This window comes from Trachinotus anak, unplaced genomic scaffold (genome assembly GCF_046630095.1).
Source record: "Trachinotus anak isolate AG129_WGS33_773 ecotype Australia unplaced genomic scaffold, CSIRO_AGI_Tana_v1 ptg000011l, whole genome shotgun sequence".
Lineage (NCBI taxonomy): Eukaryota > Metazoa > Chordata > Actinopteri > Carangiformes > Carangidae > Trachinotus > Trachinotus anak.
The window spans coordinates 11659463-11682534 of NW_027273862.1; the positions used below are offsets into that span (position 1 = coordinate 11659463).

Here is a 23072-nt window from a genome sequence, read left to right on the forward strand (position 1 = left end):
TCACACTCTCGCTCTTTCCCACACATACTGTACTTTGATGCTGATAAAAAAAAAGAAAATGGGTGTGATGTTGGTGTTTTCCTTCTCCTTGGGAATGGAGTGAAGGTCAAGTCACTATGGCATTTGTGTGTGTGTGTGTGTGTGTGTGTGTGAGCGAGCACCAGTTGACAGGACAAATTTGCGGCTCGTTATGAGACTGTGGCTTTTCACACAGTAATAAAGAAGGTGTAGTGGTGTGTGAGGGAGAGAGACGGAGCATGTGAGTACAGTATGTGGTAGAAAGTAAACACATATGGACTATGGACTGTGTGTGTGTGTGTGTGTGTGTGTGTGTAAAGGTGTGAGGTAGCTGGCCGGATGATCACCCACTGCCCAGCCCCAGTGAGGGTAACACCACACTGGTGACCTAGACGCATACACTGTTAGACACACACACACGTGCACACACATAGACAACACACTTTGACAACTCTGAGGGGGAAAGCAGCTTCTGTGAAGTTAGTTTCACAGCTAGAGGATAGATGGTAGTGAGGGTCTCCCTCATAGTGTTAAGGTGAAGACCCAACACCTTTAAGACACACATACTTATCCAGTTAAACTTTTTATTTATTATATTTTGGCCAACCATCCACACCCATTTACTCCATGGCTTAATTAAGCACTGTTTTACAACTCTGCAGTTATCCTCTTATATTAACAGAAGAATACAGTATGTGACTGACAGTATCTTTGTGATGGTTGGTTTATAAAACCATAGTAACAGTAGTATTACTAACTAGCTAACAGTTAGCTATTCAAACAACTTGCAATGAAATGTTGGCCTGTATTCTATACGGTTTTAATAGATTTATATTTTAAATGTAAGTTGGCAGTACTGTATGTGTATTTTTTTTAGCAGTGTCTAATGATTTTAAGTGTTTGGCATTATTTTCAACCAATGAGGTGTAGCTATGAATAAAAACTGTGGCCTCTACAAAAACATCTGTATGACTTTTTTTTTTTCCATTTCTTGACCAGATGCCAGCCTTGTGCATGTGACCCAGTGGGCAGTGTCAATGGTTCATGTCATCCAGACTCAGGGGTGTGTGTGTGTAAGCTGCTGGTAACTGGAGACAAGTGTGATGTATGTCAACCTGGAGCAAGTCATTTTAACCCTGAGAACCACTTTGGCTGCAGTAAAGGTGTGGTTTACATGTTAATAAACAAATATAAACACATGAGATCACACACCAACCTAAGCATCATCAAAGATTCACTTTATAAATTCACTGATTTAAAATTAATTCTGTGCAGTCCTGTTTTGAGGGTCTTGTTGAATTATTGCTGATACTAATGACACAGCTATGCACAATCAACATCAGTATGCTCTATGGTATGTTTCCCTGCAAGATTAGATAATTTAATCAGTTTAGCCATAAGTTTTTTCTTTTAGTCTATTTATCTCTTTCTACTTTACTTTTTGTCTTTTCGTGCAGCACCCTCTCAGCAGCCTGCACCAATTGGTTTTCCTCTCAGTTATTCTTCCATTCATCTCTCTTGGCATCCGCCTGACTCCCCAAATTCAAATAGACTCAACTACACACTAATCAGAGATGGACAGTCAGTGCATAGCCTCCAAAGTCACTATCCTTTCAGTAAGTATCCACACAGGTTTTCACACAGCTCTTCTTCCATCTTAATGTTTAAAAGACACATGAAACAAATATCACTGTGTCTCCTGCCACTTCCCACCTCACTGTTTTCTTCTTCCTTTTCTTAAGGCCTCATGGAATCATTTGAAGACACCGGTTTGTCTCCCTACACCAACTACTCTTACTGGCTTATAACAGCTAATGTGGCCGGTGTGACAATAAGTGCGTCAGCCTCATACCAAACCTTAGGTGCACCACCCGAAGCAGACCAGCTCCATTTAAACCTTGTGGGACGACCAGGTCCAACCACAGCTAGTTTTAATTGGAGCACACCACGAAATGATACAGGCCCAGTGGAAAGGTAAGGAGGGAAGACAAGGAAGGGATGGGATTGAGGGTTTAGCAGCAGAGCACCCAGGACACCAGAGTGTATCAGCAGTGTTGCAGATTAAGACTGCAACACTGACTAGACTGCATCTTATAGCATAGCAAAACAGCTTGAGGGAACATGTGCGAAAAGTGGTAGAAAGTGCCAGCTACTCTGAGTGACCCTAGAGGTTGGCAATCTGGCAAAAAGATCATATAACAATCTTTTTGGGTAGAAGTGCAATTAACGACTGGAAGTTGTGATTTGTACCTTTCCGCTGCTTTGAGACTTTTTATGGATGTTAGCCTGCTCACTATCTTCTGTTTACAAATTGTGTCATGACCATGCACACTTTTTGCTTAGTTCATATGGGGTATTCATTTGGACAGAAATATTATTTATTTATGATATGCTATATGTAAGATTTTTAATGAGAAGCTTAATTTGCTGCTGATCAGCTAGCCGCTTTGGGTTGTCTGCCTGCGGGCAGGTCTCTCATCCCACGGGTGGACTGTAACTCCAGTGTCCTGGACTGCAGCTGGTGATGGTGGTTGTTGTTCTGCTCAGGTGAAGAACTTGTGCACAGCACAGATAAAGGCCTGCTTTACTAGCTGCAGGAATTTTAAATCGAAAGCAACTGGACTTGGTTTTTTGTCAAGGACGACGTTTCACCTCTCATCCAAGAGGCTTCATCAGTTCATGCTCGCATCTGACCAGGCTGGGACTGGTCCAACTATCTGGTGTGGAGACCCAGGTATTTAACCTCTGGGAGGGGCTTTCACAAGGGTGATGATGTCACTGGTTCCCTTTGTGCCCCATGTGCCAACGACAGTCGTTAAAGTGACTGTCTTGGTGGAAAGTTGGTTTCGACTTCATTAGTGCCCTATTGTGTTCTAACGACAGTCGTTGGAGTCACATGCCACTTGTGAACAGTTGTTTTTCTTAGAGGCTAAATTGTTGAATCTCCTGGGAAGGGATGAAAGGGCAGCATTGTAAATTGGAGATAGGTGGTGTCTGAGACCTCCTCCCCTGTTGAGGGATGGTTTCTCTACTTTTACATAGATGGCTTCTTTTACTCCTCTTTCAAACCATCTGTCCTCTCTGTCTAGGATGTGAACGTTGCTGTCCTCAAAGGAGTGGGCTTTCTCCTTGAGATGTAAATGGACAGCAGAGTCCAAGCCTGAGGAGTTAGCTCTCCTGTGTTGGGCCATGCGTTTATGCAGTGGTTGTTTTGTTTCTCCAGTGTAGAGGTCTTTGCATTCCTCGTTGCATTGGACTGCATACACCAGATTGCTTTTGCGGGTGTGTGGTGTTCTGTCCTTGGGATGTACCAGTCTCTGTCTGAGTGTGTTGCTGGGTTTGAAATACACAGGGATACAGTGTTTGTTAAAGATCCTCCTGAGTTTTTCTGATACCCCAGACACATATGGGATGACTATGTAACATAGTTTCCACCAACTTTCCACCAAGACAGTCACTCTAACGACTGTCGTTGGCACATGGAGCACAAAGGGAACCAGTGACATCATCACCCTTGTGAAAGCCCCTCCCAGAGGTTAAATACCTGGGTCTCCACACCAGATAGTTGGACCAGTCCCAGCCTGGTCAGATGCGAGCATGAAGAGATGAAGCCTCTTGGATGAGAGGTGAAACGTCTTCCTTGACAAATAACCAAGTCCAGTTGCTTTCGATTTAAAATTCCTGTGAGATACTATGACCTGGACAAATGAGAATATTCACAGGCTTTACTAGCTGCAGTTAGCAGGCTAGCTGTTTAACGGTTGATAGTGGCCGGTTAGCATTGATTGAACTTTTGAAATTAAATATCTAAATATAGCACCATTTAATGATGCAGTCTGTATGGTTCATGTGAAAAGTAGATCATATGCCAAAGTAAGATTGTCCACAATATTAGATCATCAGATCGCTCACGCTTAAGTGACACAGAAAACAGAAATTGCTGCAAAACATACTGAATTTTGAATCCCTTCAGCAAGGGAGAGTGAGATTGGCACTAAAGCAGATGCAGAGAGCAACCAGTAGAAGGAATTATGGACAGAACTGGGAAGAGTGGAAAAATTGTAACTTTTCTTGAGTCAATGGATGACCAGTATGTGTCACATTTGAAGGGTACGTAAGTGGGAGAAGGAAAAATGATTATCTCCAAATTAGAGATAGACCAGTACTAGTTTAATTTATTTATATATTTTCAAGATTATTTTTGAGACATTTTGACTTTTTGTTGATAGCGATAGTTCAGAGGCAGACAGGAAAGGAGCAGGGAGAGGGAGATGACCTGAAACAGTAGCCTGTTTAACCTTTGAATTGCTGTCTACCATTCAAGCTAGGAATGTTGGAGTTTACATGGTACACATCTTAGCCCCTTGTTCCCTATGACATTTCAGCTCTAATTTATAATTGAACCACATAACAAAAGCACGTGAAGTGACTGGGTTGGATGGTAAAATTAAGAAAAGAGGAGCTGATTACCAAAATGTTTTGTCTCCCACAGGTTTGTGTTATCCTCCACTGAGTCATCTAGTACAAAGCCCATCATTCATTACCAGGGCTTATATACAGAGGGTGTGGCAAGTGATCTAAAGCCCTTCACCCAATATACTGTTATATTGAAGGTAAGTGGGAAACTGCCAGTGTTTTCTATTTGCGAAGAAATGTAGGCACTAGTCTAAAGTTAAAGACATAATACTCATTTCCTATAAAAAGACAGATATGTGAAGCAACTCCATCCTCCTTCAATCACAGTTTTTGACCAGAGCACATTTTTAGCATGTACAACTTACAAAATGAAAATAGTCCTTATCTTGTTTACAGGCATGCTCTTCTGGGGGGTGCACTTCTACCCCACCACTGTCTCTTCTGACAGCCTCTGCCCCACCACAAAACCAACCTCCACCCAGAGTCACTGCTACAGGACCTCATACACTGCATGCTTCCTGGGAGCCCCCCAGTCAGCCAAATGGTAGGATTCCAGACATACACATGCATACTGAATGGCTCATGTAGCATGTAGGACTTAATACAAAAAAAACACATGCAAACAGAAACACATTCATGCAATTTAGAATACGCACATTTTCTGTGTTTATTAGAAGTATTTTACTATGTAACTATGTGACATGACAAATATAGAAATTATTAATGTCAATTTCAGAATAAATAATAGAGTAGAATATTCACACACACACATACAACACAGATATTACAGCGAACATGAAACACTAGCTTTGTACTGTGGCTTCTGGGCTTGTGTCACTCAAGAGGTATGAGAATCAACAGACACACACACAGACACACACAAATACACTCTGAATTGGAACTGCCTTTGGTAAATCCAAAGAGCTTTGTAACGGCTCTGAGGCTCAGTGTCATACAAAGCCCTGTAACCTGGGTTTCTCTCTCTGTGTCTCTTGTTTTTTTTTTCTCTCTGTCTGTTAATCTGTTCCCCAGTGTCACTAATCCCTGTTACATGGGTTTCTCTATGTCTCCTTCCTTCATTTTCTCTGTCATTTCTCTGTCATTTTCAATATTTAAAGTACTGGTTCCTCCGTGATGCCTTTGGCTTATTAGAAATGGATTTAACTCAGGACAACAGGGGCGAAGACATTGATGACATTTTCAGTTTTTGAATTGAAGGATAATTCATCAAAGATAGGAAAATATTCTTAATGACCAGTGCACTAGTCGTCTACTTGCTCTAATTAAGCAAGTAGATGTCCAGTGGTTGCAGTTGTTCTATGGACTTTTAGGGTAACTTATATCAGTGAAAACACATAAATAATTTGATAATGTGAGGCCCTTTATTTGTGGTCTATTTTACAACATAAATACTGTATATTTAGCAGAGAGGTAGAGAGGATTGTCAGTAGTTCAGTTAAGTATTTTTGGCCTAAAGACCTGTTGTTGCAGTTGTAACGGTTCCACATAAGCCTCTACATATTATTAGATCTTATCTATAATTATACTTATAACAACATTAAGACACTCACTTATTCCATAGTGGGTCTCTAAGTCTCTTATTGTATTTTGCTACTGATGCGTCCTCAGCAGCGTCTAACACTGCTCTGTCATTTTCCTATTAATAACTGGAATAGAGCATGTGAGATTAGGACAATAGCCTGGTTTCCACCAGAGGGCTAATTGGGACTAGCCAGGACTTAGCCATTATTAGCTTGTTTTCTACTACAGGGCCAAACACTGGCCTGGGCTTTCTCATTATCTGTGGAGTTAGATTTTCCTCAAAACAACATTACTATTTGAAAAAATGCAGAAATTTTAGCATCCTGCTTCCAATGGGGATGTGTATTATTAAACAGAGCTACAGTTTCTAATCCGCATTTGATGCATTTGGGATAAGGTAAAGAAGCAAATTGTGATTTAGCGTTTCCCAATAATTACTGAAGCTGCAAATGTTGCGTCTCTCATGTATTGTCAGATATAACTGCTTAGTGAGAAGCTCTTCTGTTTTAGTCATCAGAAGTAATCTCTGCCACACTCTATTTGCTTCCTGTACAGGTGTTATCACAAGGTATGAGGTCTTTCTACGTGGACCAATGAAAACACAAAACCTTTCAAGTGCAGCAGTTGAGAAGAAAGTGTTCATCAGCTCTGGTTGGCTGGATCCAAGTGTTTCACCAGAAACACAGCTAACCAACAGGAGCACACTGTCACCCCCTGAGAGCAGTACAATTGTAGGAGGTCTGCAAGCATTTTCTACCTATCAGATGAGAGTTACAAGCATCAATGTGGCAGGAAGAGTCACATCAGAGTGGACCACTGCACGCACCATGGAGGGAGGTTTGTATAAACTGTGATAATGGTTAAACTTAGTAATTACACCAAATGGCCATAGTGTGTACCTGGGTATCTGTTTGTAGTTGTATAGGTTTTTCAAGTATTATGAAAGGTTAGACTCTTTGCCAAGTGGTAGAGACCATGGCTGAATAGTTTTCTCCTCCCGTGATGATTAATTGCTGGCTCCATAAAAATCCTACATCTGTATTCTCATTTGAAAACTCCCTAGGTCTTGCTCGATATCTAAAGTGAAAGTATTTTATACCAGAAATTATAGTCCAAGTTTTACTCCCTCTAATGAGTGTGACCAGCTGTGATTGTTCCAAACTTAGGAGGAATTGTAACATGTATTTACTGACAAATAGCCTTATTGCCCTGCAACATTCACAGCTATACTACTAACTTGTTATGCTCTCCTTTGTTTGCCAGACTTACAGCTCTCTCTACACACACAACCTACGTACTAAGATATTCCTGAAAGGAGTTGCTCTCCTCTTTTAATAATATTTTGCCTCAGACTTTTCAAACTTACAGTAGATCTTACACAGAGATGATAAATCACAATGTAATTTGCTTGTTTACTTGCTACAACTGTCTCTTAAGACGTAGGAAGAAAACAATGGAAGTAATTTTCTAATGTGCAAGTTTAGTTTCCACACATGTCTATGTGTATAATGTGTGCAATATCATCACTGATCTCAGAGCAGAGTCAAGGACAGCATGACAAGCACACTTTGGCCATAGCTAGTCACTTTTCAAAAATCCCAGAAGTATCCTCAATGTGCATGCGCAAACTTCCAAAAACTGCTGCATAGCCAACTGCCAACTGCATGCTAATGAATGCAAACAGGCAAAATCAAACCCTTTATGGCACAGAATGCTGTTCTGATCAGATGTAAGGAGAGATATCACTTCTACTTCAGTATTGTTTAACAGGGCAATGGTACGCCACTGGTAGTAAGTTAGGGAAATAGGTTAAAAAGTAGGTAAATACATTGGAAAGATTAGGAATTCAAAAGTCAAAATGGCGTGTAAATGCTGTGGTGTTGCAGGTAAACTAGAGGTTTCCTGAACTTTACTGAAGCAGAAGGATACACTAGAAACTGTAGGTTTAAAAAACAAATTAAATGATGTAATGATGGGAATCCCAGAATATCTGAATAACAACAAAAATAATAATAAAGTGATTCTTTAGTCAAAATCTGTTCTTCAGAGAATTTGCTGATGAATGGAATGAAAAATAAATTGTATAAACTAAATGAAGAAAAAGGAAACAAAAAAAACGGGCATTTGTCAGAAGAAATGAAGGGAGGTAGGGAGGAAATAAAAAAAAATGTGTCTGGGGGAGGGGAAACTCATTAAGGTATTTGAATTTCAAAGAGATGATATGGCTCATTAGGACTAAACGATTGCCTCCAACATCAGTCTAAGCTATGTGTCTGGATAACAAGCATATGATAACACCATTTTAAACGTGGAGTGTGTGGTTTCATGTTTGCCCGTGCACATGTGCTGTGAAAGAATATGACTGTGGTTATGTCTACCACGAATCACATTTCACAGCGTATTACACACATAGATGCCATCAACAGTAGAAAAAAGGAATCACTCTCTCGAAACTGTCATGTAATCGTGGCTTTCACAACCATAGAATTATGGAATATTTAAATCCATTAAGTCCACATGATATCCATTAATTCTAGGTTTTTAATGTATGTCTTTGTATCCAAACTGTATTTTGTTTCGGATTAACCTACTGTAAAATGATCATTTTTAATATGTTAAGTGGCAGTCAAAGGTAAATTCACCAACATTAGATATCAGTAACAGAGGTAAGCAGTCTTTAGCGTCAGATTGGCAGCAAATATCAGGTTTTACCGTCAAATACACATAATCTACAAGAAAATGCATCTTTTTAGATGCACTATTTTTCACTGATGTTTGACTGTTAACAAGTGAAGTACACTGTAGAATCAAATCTAAACTGTGTTAATTACTATGTACTTTCTTTGCCTAGTCATTATGTATTTAATGCCGCTGAAAGCACTCTGGGAAATGTTGCAATTAGTAACTGAAGTTGAAGACAAGGCAACTTTGACATGCATGGATGCACCAATGTGGTGAATTACTGTACATCTTAAATTTTATCTTAAAAACATTGGGAATACAATCTTAGTTACTCATGACAAGGATGAGTAAGAATTTAATTTGCTTTCAACAGGAGGTTGTTAAATGATTACTACAAGTTCCAGATTTCCATTTACTGGTAAAATCTCTTGAAAATTCCCAGCCACAGTATGTCCTTGATGTGACGTGTACATCAAGTTGAAAAGTTCTCTGCTCAGGATGCCATTAATCCACTGTATCTTTGTATATAAATTCATTGTTTGCAGCTAAATTATTGTTTAAAATCCTCTAAATCTAAAATCTAAACTCTAAAGAACCTTTAAAATACTTTTGGGTTAAGGCTCGTCTAGACCTGTTGCCTAAAATCTCTTGTATTTGCCATATTTCTAGTCCCAGAACTGATGGCTCCTCCAGAAGTGTCTGCACTGTCATCCAACAGTCTCAAAGTTTCATGGAGCTCAACTGAGGGTCAAGGGGTCATTGCCAGGGGACAGGTGACAGAATATCGTGTCAACTTGCTCACTGAGCAGACCAAAAATCCCTACGCTCCCCCAGTGGTTAGTCAGGTAAGACACACACACACACACATGTGCTTTCACCTAATGAGTAGGGCAACTGAAAAACTTTTAATCTTACCATTCTACCTACAGACTTTAGCTGTAGCATTAGCTAGAAGTCAAGGCAAAAGGCTGTATATTCAGTGCTGTCTTTAGTGTTGTCTTTTTTGAGGTTTTTGTGTTCAATTTATGTTTTACCATACCCTTTTTGTGTAGAAAATGCTCTCACCCCCCCTCCTAGCTTTACCCTAAATGAAACATGACATTATCATTATCATATCATTATCACAACAGATTTTCCCTCTGTCTGTGTCTTTTTCAGGTCTTGCATAGGGTGGGGCCATCGTCACAGCCTGTTTATATAGTGAAAGGACTGAAGCCTTACCATGTGTACAACTTCACTGTTACACTCTGCACAAAGACAGGCTGCATTACCAGTCTGCCAAGCACAGGATGGACCCTGCCAGCAGGTGAAAGAAAAAGATCAGCACACAAACACACATGAATGCAGACAAATATAAACAAATGTAAATAAATTTCACACCATTAAGCAGCTCCATATTGAATAAATATTAAAATGAATAAAATGGGGAAATGCAAACAGTGCTTATATATTAGGCCCTTATATATAGTCTATTCAAGGCGGGAATGTTGCGTCTTAAGTCCGCCACTCATCACGCCTTTGGAAAATCACACACTGGGGCATTAATATGCCAGTTTTGTTTAGTTCAGTGTAAACAAAGGTGGCATAATGAGGGGTCATCTTAACAATAGGATAGGGGGACCTCTGTTTAAATGAGTTAATACTCTGTTTAAAGGATAATAGCAGATCACTTACATACTGTGTGTAATATTGAATTACTAAAGTGTGTGGCGTTCTCTTCATAACTACTGCAACACAAGCCTCTGTTGTACTGTATGCATGCACACATCCAAAAGCACATAGTCAGTCATTGGGTACTTGAGTGTCGACAGCATTTGTCGTGTTAACCAGAGGGGATATTCATGGCAAGCGGCAGTAAAAACAATTTACTGTTAATTACAAGGAGAAAAATGTGGCGTAGCTCACACTTCCTGCTGGCCATGAATCAAACACACACACACATAGTTACAGAAACACACACACAATGTCTCTCTCCTCTCTCTTCTCTCTCTCTCTCTCTCGCTTCCTTAGATTTATAACCATTATGGAAGTAGGATGAATTAGCTGTGTTTAATAACTCAGGCACAAATCTCTGGGAATGAGATGAGCACTAATTGATCAGTGCAGGATGACATACACACACACACACACAGACAGAATTTTTATTCAGTGTCTGTATCTATCTGCTTCTTTCTGACAGTCTATTGCTTTCTCACTTTTTCACTCATTCCATAGATCACTTCGATCTTTACCTGGTACTTTCACTTAAACACAAAATAGCACATGGCAGCAGAGAAACATGAATCATTCTGCAATATACATATCGAACAGACACGCACACTTGACCCTTCAACACACTTTTCCATCTGTTCACTCACGGTCTCTACTCTCGCTGCTCATTTCATGTTTTTTCTGTTTTGTTTATGTTTTGTTCATTCTTTTAGGTGAATAGACAATGAGTGCGCTGGGTGGATGTGAAAAAAAAAACCTTTCATGTATAAATACTTTCTCAGGGATTTGTGCTTTTGAACATACTCTTAATAGCTACATCTGTTGATATACTGAATATTTTCATTTCATACAGTTCTCAAAAAGTCCTTCCTTATGTTTATTGTGATGAATGATACTTCATATTGTAATCGGTGGACTTTTTAAATCTATATTTAATGGCTACATCTGTTGACACAGCCACACTGTTTATTTCAAGTGATCCCAAAGACTTCTCTTGACTGTAATACAGTACAATACAATATGGCTTATTGTACCCAGTTGACTTTTTGAATGTATTTTTAACAGCCACATCTGTTGCCACCGTTTTGTTTCATCCAACGCCAAAGATGTCCCTTGTTTCAACTATAAGAAATGATAATTGCGTATGCCGTTTGGCAGATTTTTCTTTTTTAATCTCAAAACAATTTGCATAGCATGTGCTACTCCGCTGGGTGTTGTGCTTCTGCTGTAGCTCCACACCTCACATTACTTTTTTTCATTCAGTTTAAGACTATCATTTTGAGAGTTCACAGAAAACACCAAAAGATAATCATTTTTAGAGAATAATCTAAGAGAGGAATTGGGAGGTGCACACCTCATTAGTATTTTATTAAGACAGTCTTACCTCTCCCATTATAAAAAGGCTGGGTTGTAGTGTATCCATAGCAGGGAACAAATAAGATGTAATCGTAAGATGGAAGAAAGTTCTGAAAAACTGTTGCCTTATTTTTGTTTTTGTGACCATTTACTGTATACCACCAAACATACCCATTCTTACCTTACATCCAAATCCAGACTAAAAGTATGTCTGCATATAATCCCTTATATTTTCTCCTTCTAGCACAGTTGGCCTCTCATTTTTACTAAAAATTCTCACCAGGAACATTTCTGTAGACTGAAAATTGACATGATTTGTCCGCAAATCTGTCAAAAAGTTGGCCTTCCAGTGGGATTCTGCAGAAAGGGAACAAACATTGTAATATCTCCTGAAAGAAACTCAGTTTGTGGAGGAAATTATCTTCACATTAAGTGATCTCCTTGTAAGAGCTACTTGAGCGCAGTACTGATGTGCCGATAAATCTACTACACACAAGGCTGGGCCATTAGAGCCAGCTACCATCTGCTGTAAGTGAGCAGACAGCATCTGTGAAACCACTGGAGTTACACCAAAGCACATGACTAAACATTAGCGCGCACACTGAGACAGACGTAACGACACAAGGAAAGCACTCTGTCCATGTGTGTTGATGCATATGCAGTTGTTTCATTGTGTGTGTCTTCCCACAAAGTTATCGATCACGACGTAAAGTGAGTGGCTAATCAGGGGCTGATGGTGATGTTTTATGTATCCTACATCCATAAAGGCTTGTTCTACAAGACATACACAAAGAGAGACATACACACATACACACTCACACTGTAACACCACTCAACAGAACAGGAACTTTATTGATTTACGCATAATTGGCCTGAGGCCCTTCTTGAGGAGAGAAATATGCATGGCAAGGGATCGCCATGTCAATAAGTGGCGCACTTGTGTGCGTGGTGTAACTGTACGTTAAGAGGCTGTTAAGACATGTCAGTTGCTGTAAAAACAGAAAACACACACACACATGCACAATTGCTCCTGGGAGCTGGCCCATGATTTAGCTGCTTCATTACCATGTCGGCAGCTAAAATTAACCTTTCTGGTGGACTGTTAACCTTGTGTGTGTGTGTGTGTGTGTGTGTGTGTGTGTGTGTGTGTGTGTGTGTGTGTGTGTGTGTGTGTGTGTGTGTGTGTGTGTTTGAGCACACTCGGTGTGGCAAGTGGCTTTCGTCAAACTGAATGTGTCATAGTGTTAAGCACATTTCAGTGAATTAACAAGCAGATACAATAAATGAATACATGACACACAAAGAATACAGGACAGCACATCAGAAGGAATCACACAGGAGGAAAGCTGTCTTGTATGACACAAAAGCCACCATCAAACATAAACACACACACACAGAAACATACCCAGCTGTACTTTGAAGTTTGTCAAAGTTTGTAGTGTTTTTCCCTGATTTGTGGATAGAAGACTGGTTGTTCAATTTTTATTATGTGATGGACTTATCCATGATTCCCTCTGCCCTAAAAATGCAGGGCACTGTAGCTCCCCATAATTAAAGACAGTACACCTTATTCCCAGCAAGGCAGTCACTGATGAGTTTGTGAAAAAAGAAAATGAGTGAATGGAAGAATGGCATTTTCTGTCATGACATTCAGGATAAAGAGACAGGTGTTCCACTGACTGGTACATAGTAGTGCTTCCCATTTTCCCACAATCTTGTCTTAAATTGCTACATGAGATTTCTAGATCAACCAACAAAACAAGACTAGGTCAAAACTAGAGATGTCACAAATTGTATTGGTACCAACCATCAAAAAAATTGATAGTTGGTACCAATACCAATGAAATTACACAATTAAAAAAAAAACAAAAACAAAAAAAACAGAGATCAACAGAGGCTGCTGCACACGGTGTGCTAACATATACACACACACGTGCACACGCCTCCATATAGTAAGTGCACAAGTAGTCATTTAAATTCACTAACATGGTGACAGACCCATGGTGTGAAAACATTTATTTAAAAAGTCAGGTACCTTTGGTGCCGTCAAATTTTCAGAATTTTAGGTTTGACAAATATTGGTTCTTCTGACATCCCTGGTCAGAAACTAGTATATGGCTCCACCATGTCTTTGGCTATTTGCTTTCTGCCTATTGTTAGCCCTTTATCTATTTGCTTCTCTCCTACTCTCTGTGTTCACAAACACAGTAGTTTGCAGCCGAATTCCTAATAAAGCAGTTCTCATTTACAAGTTTTTCTATTTTTGTTGTCAGACCATGGAATGAATATGAAATAGTGACCGAAATATGGCCCATTAAGACTAAATCTTAACCAGTCACTTCCAAACTATTTCCAAACTGCTGCTCTGAACTAATAAAATCCTGATTTTATAACTGCAACATGGTCTAACAAAATCATCATAGAAAATATAGTGGAATATATGGGAGCCAAGCAGCTCAGCAGTCCAGACAGTCTTCTTTGGAAAGCAGCTAAGGTTTGTCTAAAATGTCACTACATTTGTTGGTGGATACTTTGTTGAAAGAAAGTCACTAAAGGGATCTGAAAAGATGGGAAATCTAGTGACAAACACAATACAGCACTGACCAGTGGGGAAACTCCAACACTGACCAACCAATGGTGTAACCTTATCACTCAGTCACGCGGCATGTATGTGACCAATGGTGCAACTTGATGACTCAACCACTCGGTCAGTAAGTGACATTCTCGACTATAGGCTGGCTCCGCTGTTGCAGTTTCCATTTATTTTTAACGTGTCCAGTCGAATCTTTCTTTGTGTACACACACTACCTGGGAATTAGCTAATGTCCAGTGCCATCATAGGTGACCATAATTATATTAGGGTGAGTGAATCTGTATAATACCCTTGGTATCATTGCAGTCTCACAGTCACCCAAGGTGACTCCAGTTTACTGAGGTTGGTCCAGTTTTATCAAACCTTAAGACCATCAGATCATAGTCCATTCTGCTTCTGGGGTTCACTTAGAAGCTGAGGAACCCTAGCTTTGTCCTCTCAGTGGCTTGTGCTGCCTCATATATAGATACTGCAAGGCATACTGTATTTGTTCACAAGATAAAGGTCTCCTACAACAACTTCCTTCCATTTTAGAGATTCAATGCCAGACCAACTTCTCTACTGTAATCTTAGAGCCATCACATTTCTGCATTTTCATCTATCTGCCTACTTTCCGGTGCTCCCAACACCGAGATCAGATCATACAATAGTATGTACACCCATGTTTAAAGCAAGACTGTTAGCTGATGTATGTATAGGTATGTTCATGAACGTACGCACGTGTATGTATTAAGTGTCATCATCATGTTTCTGTGTGTGTGCATGTGTTTGTGTGTGTGTGTGTGTGTGTGTGTGTGTGTGTGTGTGTGTGTGTGTGTGCGCGTGTGTGTGTGTTCTAAATGTCACCATAGCTCAATTTCAATAGACTGGTAAGCTATCGATTGGAAGTAATTTATGGTTTGATGTGCCAAGATGAGCCACCAAAGACAAGCTGTCCACCTCCCTTTTAAGAGCTCTATTAGAACTCAGACTAAAGATGGTCCACATGTGTGTCACTGAGAGCTAATTTACTCCTACCTTAGACCATTTAGACCATTACTGAAATACACACACACACACAGAAACATTACGATGGAATGACACTTAACACACACACATCTTTCCCATCTCTACACCAGTCCATCACTTGCTATGTTTCTCTCTCTATTCTTATATATCTCCCCTCATATCACCCATTCTCTAGTTGATTTATTTATGATACATGTTGGGACTGCGGCTCAAGTAGCTCCCAGTGTGTTTCAAAGGGACATTTGATTTAACATCTAAAGTGAAAGAAGGAAATTAAATTGACCCTCTGTTAAAAGAAAATTAGAATTTTGTTCAGTTTGGCCATAAAATAGGCATGGGAAATGCACTGAAGTCATTCTACTGAAAAAAATAAAATAAAACCAACATCACAAAATCATTTTATTCATGATTACAAGGACAACATCAGAATGATTCTTAGTATGCTACGATTTGTGTTTGGCTGTGTCTCTGTGTAGCTGAGTGTCTATGTGCTCCCATTTTAGATAAATTGAACAAACAAACAATGTGTTGTAAAAATAAGAAGGCAGCTCACAAATCTACATTTTATGAAAATGTGATTAAAATGTTAGGAAAGTTCTTACTTGCATAGAGTTAACATTAAGTCTTAAGTTTTTCTACCTTTCTCTCTGCAGCTCCAACAGGATTGTCTCCACCTCGATTACATCCAATAAATGACACCACTATTCAGATAGACTGGGATGCCCCAGTCCAACTCAATGGACCACACCCACTGTATCAGGTCTGTAAAAGATTTGGCTCACAGTAGCTTCATACAGTATCTGCCATTTGGCATTATGTTTTTTTTTTAATTAATTTTTGCATATTGGTGTGTTTTAACAAGAAAATATTCATACCCATGCAAAGCCTACATAGGCCTGTGTAAGAGTACTGTACAGAATGTAATTTAGTGCATAGCTGTTCCACCACTTTATGTCAGACTGAAAGATCTTAACATGGATGAATTGGCACAAAATCTGGTGCAGGCGTTCAAAGGATGAATTCTAATGACTTTCCTTCTACGGCCACCATCAGGTCAGAATCCCGGTCTGTCCAATACTTGGGTTTATGACCTAATACCTGCGAAACTAGCTATACTTTATATTTATTGATCGGCAAATGTTAGCATGCTAATATACTAACCTCAACGTGGTATAAACTTTATAATTTCTTAATATCAACATGTTAGCATTGTCATTGAGAGCATTTCAGTGTGCTCACGTTAGCATTTAGCTCAATGCACAGGCTCTTAGTCTTGCTAGTAGGGCTGTAGCCTATTAGTCTTGTTTTATTGTTGTGTGTTAATTTTACCTGGACTTGTGAAATATAGTATTTATTATGATTCTCATATATTTAGCTGAAGTCACATGTGTAAAGAAGTAACAAGTGTATGATTTTCATAGAATTTCAGCATGTGATACATACTAATCGCAATTAACCACAATTCATGGCTTCAGTTTTAATTAAAAATATGACAGCCTTAAAACAAACACTTGAGTATTGTTTCTGCAAAATGTTATTCTTATTCTATGTTATTATTATATTTATAGGTGGAGAGGACAGATGTCTCTCTCTCTGACCCAAAGGTTCCTGTTGTGAGAGGAACCAGATTCCCCGGAAACAGTTACTATCAGTTTCCCAGTGACATTGTTCCTGTCAACACTGATTTCACAGGTAGTGTGTCTATATACATGCAGATGTCCGTTGTGTGTATCATAAAATAGACTGCATGTCTGTCTGCATTGCTATAAACTGTGCATGCGAATTTGTGTGCATATGCATACATACGAGACTCTGTTTGTGGGTATGTCTTTGTGGTGTGCTGCGATCGCATTGCATTCTCTCAGTCTTCTAGTAAAATTCCTTTAGAATGACTTCCCCAGTCATCTTAAAGGTCAATTATCTTTCTGTTTACCAGCATCATTAGAGGGTTGAGCAGCACAGCCAAACATGTTCTGCTTCATCTGAGAACATCACCCAGTCTGACGCTCATAATTAATGACTGCTGATACTAATCAGTGAGATTTGAGCTGGCAAAGCTTGTCGACTGTCCTGCTCACTTCTTGTATAACCATGTCTTTCCATGTGGACACAATGTTTAAATTTGAATGATAGATGCAATCTTTCCAAGCCATGTCAAAGTTTTATTTTAAAAATGTCAAAAATGTGGGGGGCAAACCATTTTATTTATTTATTTTTTTCAAACTTGTGACAAATTCCTATCTTTGCGCGGACAAATGTTTTCATTGTAATCCTTATGTGGCAGTGCTCAAAAGTAATTGAGCCAACAAAGCTGTCTGTGTTGGTCACATTATCTTGGTCCATAAATACCATACCCATAAATATGTTTGCCCCTCACATAGTGGGGATCCATAAGCAGTTTATTTTAAATCTGAATCTTACACAAGAAAATTATAGTGAATAGTGCCACAGGATTTGTGTGTGACCTTTTAGTGGCCTTTGTGATGGGAAGGTAGGAAAAGTGAGTGTTGTATTAAAAGGAGGAGGAAACAGGTTAACAAAAAACAGAGGAAAAGAGGCGACTACTCCCTTTTGTGTTTTCTACTTGACTACAACCTGTCTACTTTAATGATGGATTAACAACAGCTTTTATGCACACACATAGACACACACCTTAACTGCAGTTTTCGTTGCATCTTAGTGGTTAATAAAAATACTGTTCTTGTGAAGGCCCTTTGAAGGTCACAGAGAGTTTGAGAAAGAATGACAATAGTGTATTTGTGAAAGTAAATAGTAACAAATGAAAAGTAATCGATTCAAATCACATTAATAACCAAAGATCATTTGTTAAAATATATGTTTGATTTTGTGACTTTCCTTAGAGGTGAAAGAAAACCATGTTTTAACACTTCACATTTTTGTAATTAAGTATCTGTGATTTTGCTTGGCAATTAGTCAGTCATTCAAAATAACAAGAGGTTCAAATTGCCTGCACTATTTGTTTTTATATCGAGAAGATCAACATAACCCGCTTAACAAATGGTAACCATGAGGCAAGGACCCAAAGAAAAAAAACAGGGTACAACAAAATTCAAGATTTTTACTGGGAAAAATAGTTGGGTAAACAGGTCATCAATCTGGAGCAGGCAGACAAATTCAGAAAAGCTGGACTAAGGCAAGCTCAAAAAACTAGCAAAGAAGTCACACAAGAAAACTAACACTAGGAAAGGCTGGGATGCTTGTCACCGAGAACGAAGACGAACTAGCACAAAGGGAAGGGAGCACAGAGACTAAATACACTAGGTGAGGGGAGACAATGAGACACAGGTGCAACAAATCAGGGGCGGGGCAATCTATCAAAAAGGCAGGAAACACACAAGGGCAGGAAGTGGGGATCTGAAATGAGAGGAAAAGGTAAATGACACAAAAATCAAGCAGGAAATACTTCAAAAATGAATGAAAAAAAAGACAACATGGCCTAGGATGCAGTGCTTATAAAACTGGTAAATTTTTATATGTTCATCTCTCCCATAGTTTCCTTTCTTCGCAAAGGATAACTGTGTTTTATGCATGCGAGTGCTGTAAATGTGTTTGACTCTGTGAATGTGAAAAAGGGTTGGGCGGAAATAGAGCTTGCAGACTAAGCAAACCTTTTTCGGATTATAATTTATAAAGATAAAAAGATCTCCTCTTTGTCCTCAACAAATTCACTTCCGTAAAATGTTATGAAAGACTTTGGACGTCATGTTTTTATTTGAACAAACAGCTGAAGATATTTTTTTTTTTTTTTTTTTTTTTTTCTTTTTTTTATTCTCGAGAATTTTTCCAAGTAGTGGATCATCTTTCAATGTTAACATTTCCTCTGTGTTCTTTTGGAGCTAAATGGTAAAACACTTGTCTTAATGAAAATAGCAAAACCTTTTTTGGCCAACTGTTATGAAATCCAAACAGCTGGATTACCTTATTCTTTATCTTAACTCGTGGTTTCTGGTTCTTGTTCATTGCTCTCTTTGAGTGCCGTGTTTTTATCTTAAATCAACAAATGATGATTTTTGATCACATTCATCCTCCTTCAGCACAAAGGTAAATAGATCTCTTAGAATACTACCAGCAAATAGATGATGATTTTTGCTATTGAGGGTTTTGTCTCATCTCCTCCACTCTCCTCCTTCATAAAGGGTAATGGATCAGACAGTCACTTTCAAGCCAGATCTATTCTGGACCATCAATGTGTCGGCAGTCCTCAAACCATCGCCCTTTTACAACCATCAATACTAATAGCATCATCTACAGACAATTATTCCCATCGAAGCGCACGGAACAGCGAACAAATCAAAGCCAAATTGGATTATGAATGTAATGCAGTGTAATGCCCCCTCGAGAGTCAATTGATCACTGAGGAAAGACTCGTCAATCGTTGATGTCTTGTGGAAACCTAGTAACTCCGGCAATAACAAATGTAAAATTTTCATACTGGTGGAATAGTCTTTTTTGTTCAGTTTCATAATACAACTTGATTATATTTCAATCAAAGCACAGTACAAAATTTGCACCAAACATTGCTTTGAAATTAGGTTCTGAGTCTTCAGAAAACTTATTTTTTTCCCTCAGTGGTGACATTGACACCTCAGAAGGTCCTGATGGCTTCATCATTTTTCTCAAAATGTTATACACCTTTCTAGGAATATTAATAATTTATTGTTTCCTTCAATAGTAAATTGAGGTTCTTACTGCGGGCTTTTTCATTTCCTAAATATGTGAATTAATGACAGATCTTTGAACAGGGCCCATATTCTGTATATTAAATTTAGTTAACATCTAAATGGTTTACCATGTAAAATCACTTGATATTTGCCCTTTCACCTGTGATTTTATGGCCACTTTACTAAAATAATTTTAGGGCAAATAGGTTGTTTTCCATCTGCAGTTATTGTGATAGGAATGCATATTTCTATAAATGATAAGTCTGTTCACTTGTGATTAACGATGCTTCTTAATGCTGAATGAATTTAGGGTACTTGAGGTCAATATTTACCACACTGAATCTTACTTTAGATAAAACAGGATTATAACGATATGCAATCATGCTGTGATATGAATACCCTGTAAGTGCCTGTTTCCATAAATGCATGTTAGTCCATTTATCTTACCTGTAATGTTTATCCAAAGCCTATGATGTGACTTCCTGCTCTCCTCGTTCATCTTTGAATTAAGAACTCTGTTAAGACTGGTATGCGTTATTCTTTGAAAAAAGATATATATATATATATATATATATATAATCTAAATGGATACTGGTTCAAAACAGATTATAAAGTCCTCTCTCCTCATTTATAATTCTTCAGTATTTGAGTCTGAAATGGGCTGATTGTAATGAGGATGATGTCCTGCTCATTTTTTTACTAATCCGGATGTATTTCTTCAACTCACAGTAAATGAAGAGAAATGAAACATCACAAACATCTTTTAAAAAAAAAAAAAAAAAAAAAAAAAAAAATTGCAGGAACAAATAGACTTGGATAATTTCCAGACACATCTAATACAATACATTGCTGCAGCCCCACTGCAGCAACTGAGCAGGAAAGAGGGAAATGTTAAATGATACAAATTATTTTTCCTTAATTAATATGATTGATTGCCAGGCATTGACGTTGAGAGGAGAGGGGGAGAAATGTGTGAAGGGAAAGTTTGCACAGACATCATTAGTTTTTCCCCATTTAAAGATTAATCAGAAGAGGCTGGGCTCTTTAATTCTGTCATTTGTATATTTAATGGGCTGCTGCAGAATCTATGGGTGTAATTAGCTAGCTGCCGCGCTCTCATTAATACGCCAGGCTCTGATTAATGCCAGCAGAGAGCTAACATGACTGGAGTTATTCAGGTTATGTTGTGTAGATGATTATACACAACCTCCACTGTTTACTGAGACAGAAAGAGGAGAAACAATACGATAACATATGAAACAGTGCTATCTAATAAATAAGATTCTATTCAAAACTTAAAATAGTTGAGTATTGCTACTTGTTGATGTTACATATTGTGGAATACAACAAAAATCCTCTCGTCACAGAGATGGAAATATTCTGTATGAACAATCAACTCCATTTCAAGAGGTTCTTAATCATTCTTTATTTTTTAAAAACTCAATTTAAACAATATGATTCTCTTACTTAACTCTAGAGTTGATGGTGTGACACTAATTGGTTTTATGTACTTGTAAGTCATAAAATACATTCTTTACAGTACATTAAGTAATAAAGTATATCATTCATTAAAAAAAAAAAACCTTTAGACTTTGGTGCAACGATACCTTGAACAATACATTCACATGTTTATTTACAAAGGTCTCCAAAAGCATTTTTTTCAGACTCTTCAGGTCCTGGTCAGGGGAGAAGCTGGGTTGACATGATATTCTGCATTGCAGACTGTAAATTAGAATTGCCATACTTTTCCATCACCAGCTGTGTGTGCTAAGGATGATAATGTTGTTTGGTCAGTTGGCTGGTCAGTCAGACTGTTCAACATTTTTCTTCAAAGCAGGATAGCTTCACATCAAATCCCATTAAATTTTGTATTCATGGTCCCTGCTGAAAATTTCCACTACCGCACAAGAAATATCAGGATGTTATGGGCAGAAACACACTGTGAACACATACATGCTCCTCAGAGGATGATCCTGTAATCTGTTAGATTGTTGAGCACATTCACTCTCCTAAGGGGATGAACACTTGATTTGAACAGCCCCACGGTTGGTGCCACAATCAGACTTTCACTTTCGTGTCACTTGTTGTAATTTTGGGGGAAAAAAAAGTCCAGTCCGTAAAGTAATTACTCTAGGGAAGACAAGTGGCAATTTGAAAGAAGTTCATTATAGAGTACAACAAATTTACATTTGATGCCTTTATTTTTTTTGCAATCAAGTATTCCTCAATTGTTTAACATTAAGCATTAACTTCAGGGGAATTACGGTCTATTGTAGAAAGTGTTTATGTGCATGCATGCTGGCGTGTTTGTGTGATTGCGCTGTACAGCAAGTGTTTGCAAGTATGTGTGTGTGTGTGTGTGTGTGTGTGTGTGTGTGTGTGTGTGTGTGTTTACTTGTATGTACTCTGTGTATGCAACAGAGTCACCTGTCATTATGTGTGCTCAGGTTTGCCTGTTGATGGCTCCAAAGTGGTTGTCAGTGTGAAGTGGCACAAGTCCTGTGGGGAAATCTGAAGGAAGTAATGCTGAGCACAAGCAGTGTCACTTAGACGTTGTACATTTGGACCAAACACCTTGGCCAAGCATGTGTTGACAGTCTATCCCTCCCTATCACACAGACTCACAGAAACATATTGTGCATTAGTTATACACACATAGAGATGATGATGATGATACAGATGATCAATTCTTTGTAAAACAAAGCTGTGGAGCTTGTATTGGACCTCTTGAATTCGTGACTAATGGGTCCATTATTAGTTACTATTTACTATTACTATTTACCATTTAATGTCTTTGACCATTGCACAGTTCTGTTTTGTATTGTATAAAATGTATATGAGGTAGAACTAACAGTTATAGTGCTTCTCTAACATCAGATCATATGAGTGTGTGCTAGGTCAGAGGCCATAGGCCTACATACAGGCTTATTTGCAAGGGTGCATACTGTATCCTGTGATACATGTGTACCCCCCATGTTGACTTTCACTATAGAAAATTTGTTTGATGTTATCTGCTGCTTGTTTTATCACAGATAATAATTACACCAGGCTTAGAGCAGTAAAAG

General features: G+C 38.6%; 1 protein-coding gene across 2 annotated transcripts in view; it reads left to right on the plus strand.

Moving 5' to 3' along the window:
• The window catches only part of ush2a (Usher syndrome 2A (autosomal recessive, mild)), a 208550-nt gene that overhangs the window by 54353 nt on the left and 131125 nt on the right, over positions 1-23072 (plus strand). For both annotated transcript variants that reach the window (XM_071488074.1, XM_071488073.1), the window contains 10 exons: positions 1018-1181; positions 1476-1634; positions 1761-1992; positions 4511-4631; positions 4831-4978; positions 6532-6813; positions 9328-9503; positions 9817-9964; positions 15979-16085; positions 16894-17017. In XM_071488074.1, coding sequence (XP_071344175.1) covers positions 1018-1181; positions 1476-1634; positions 1761-1992; positions 4511-4631; positions 4831-4978; positions 6532-6813; positions 9328-9503; positions 9817-9964; positions 15979-16085; positions 16894-17017 — 1661 coding nt within the window. The remainder of the gene's footprint in view (positions 1-1017; positions 1182-1475; positions 1635-1760; positions 1993-4510; positions 4632-4830; positions 4979-6531; positions 6814-9327; positions 9504-9816; positions 9965-15978; positions 16086-16893; positions 17018-23072) is intronic.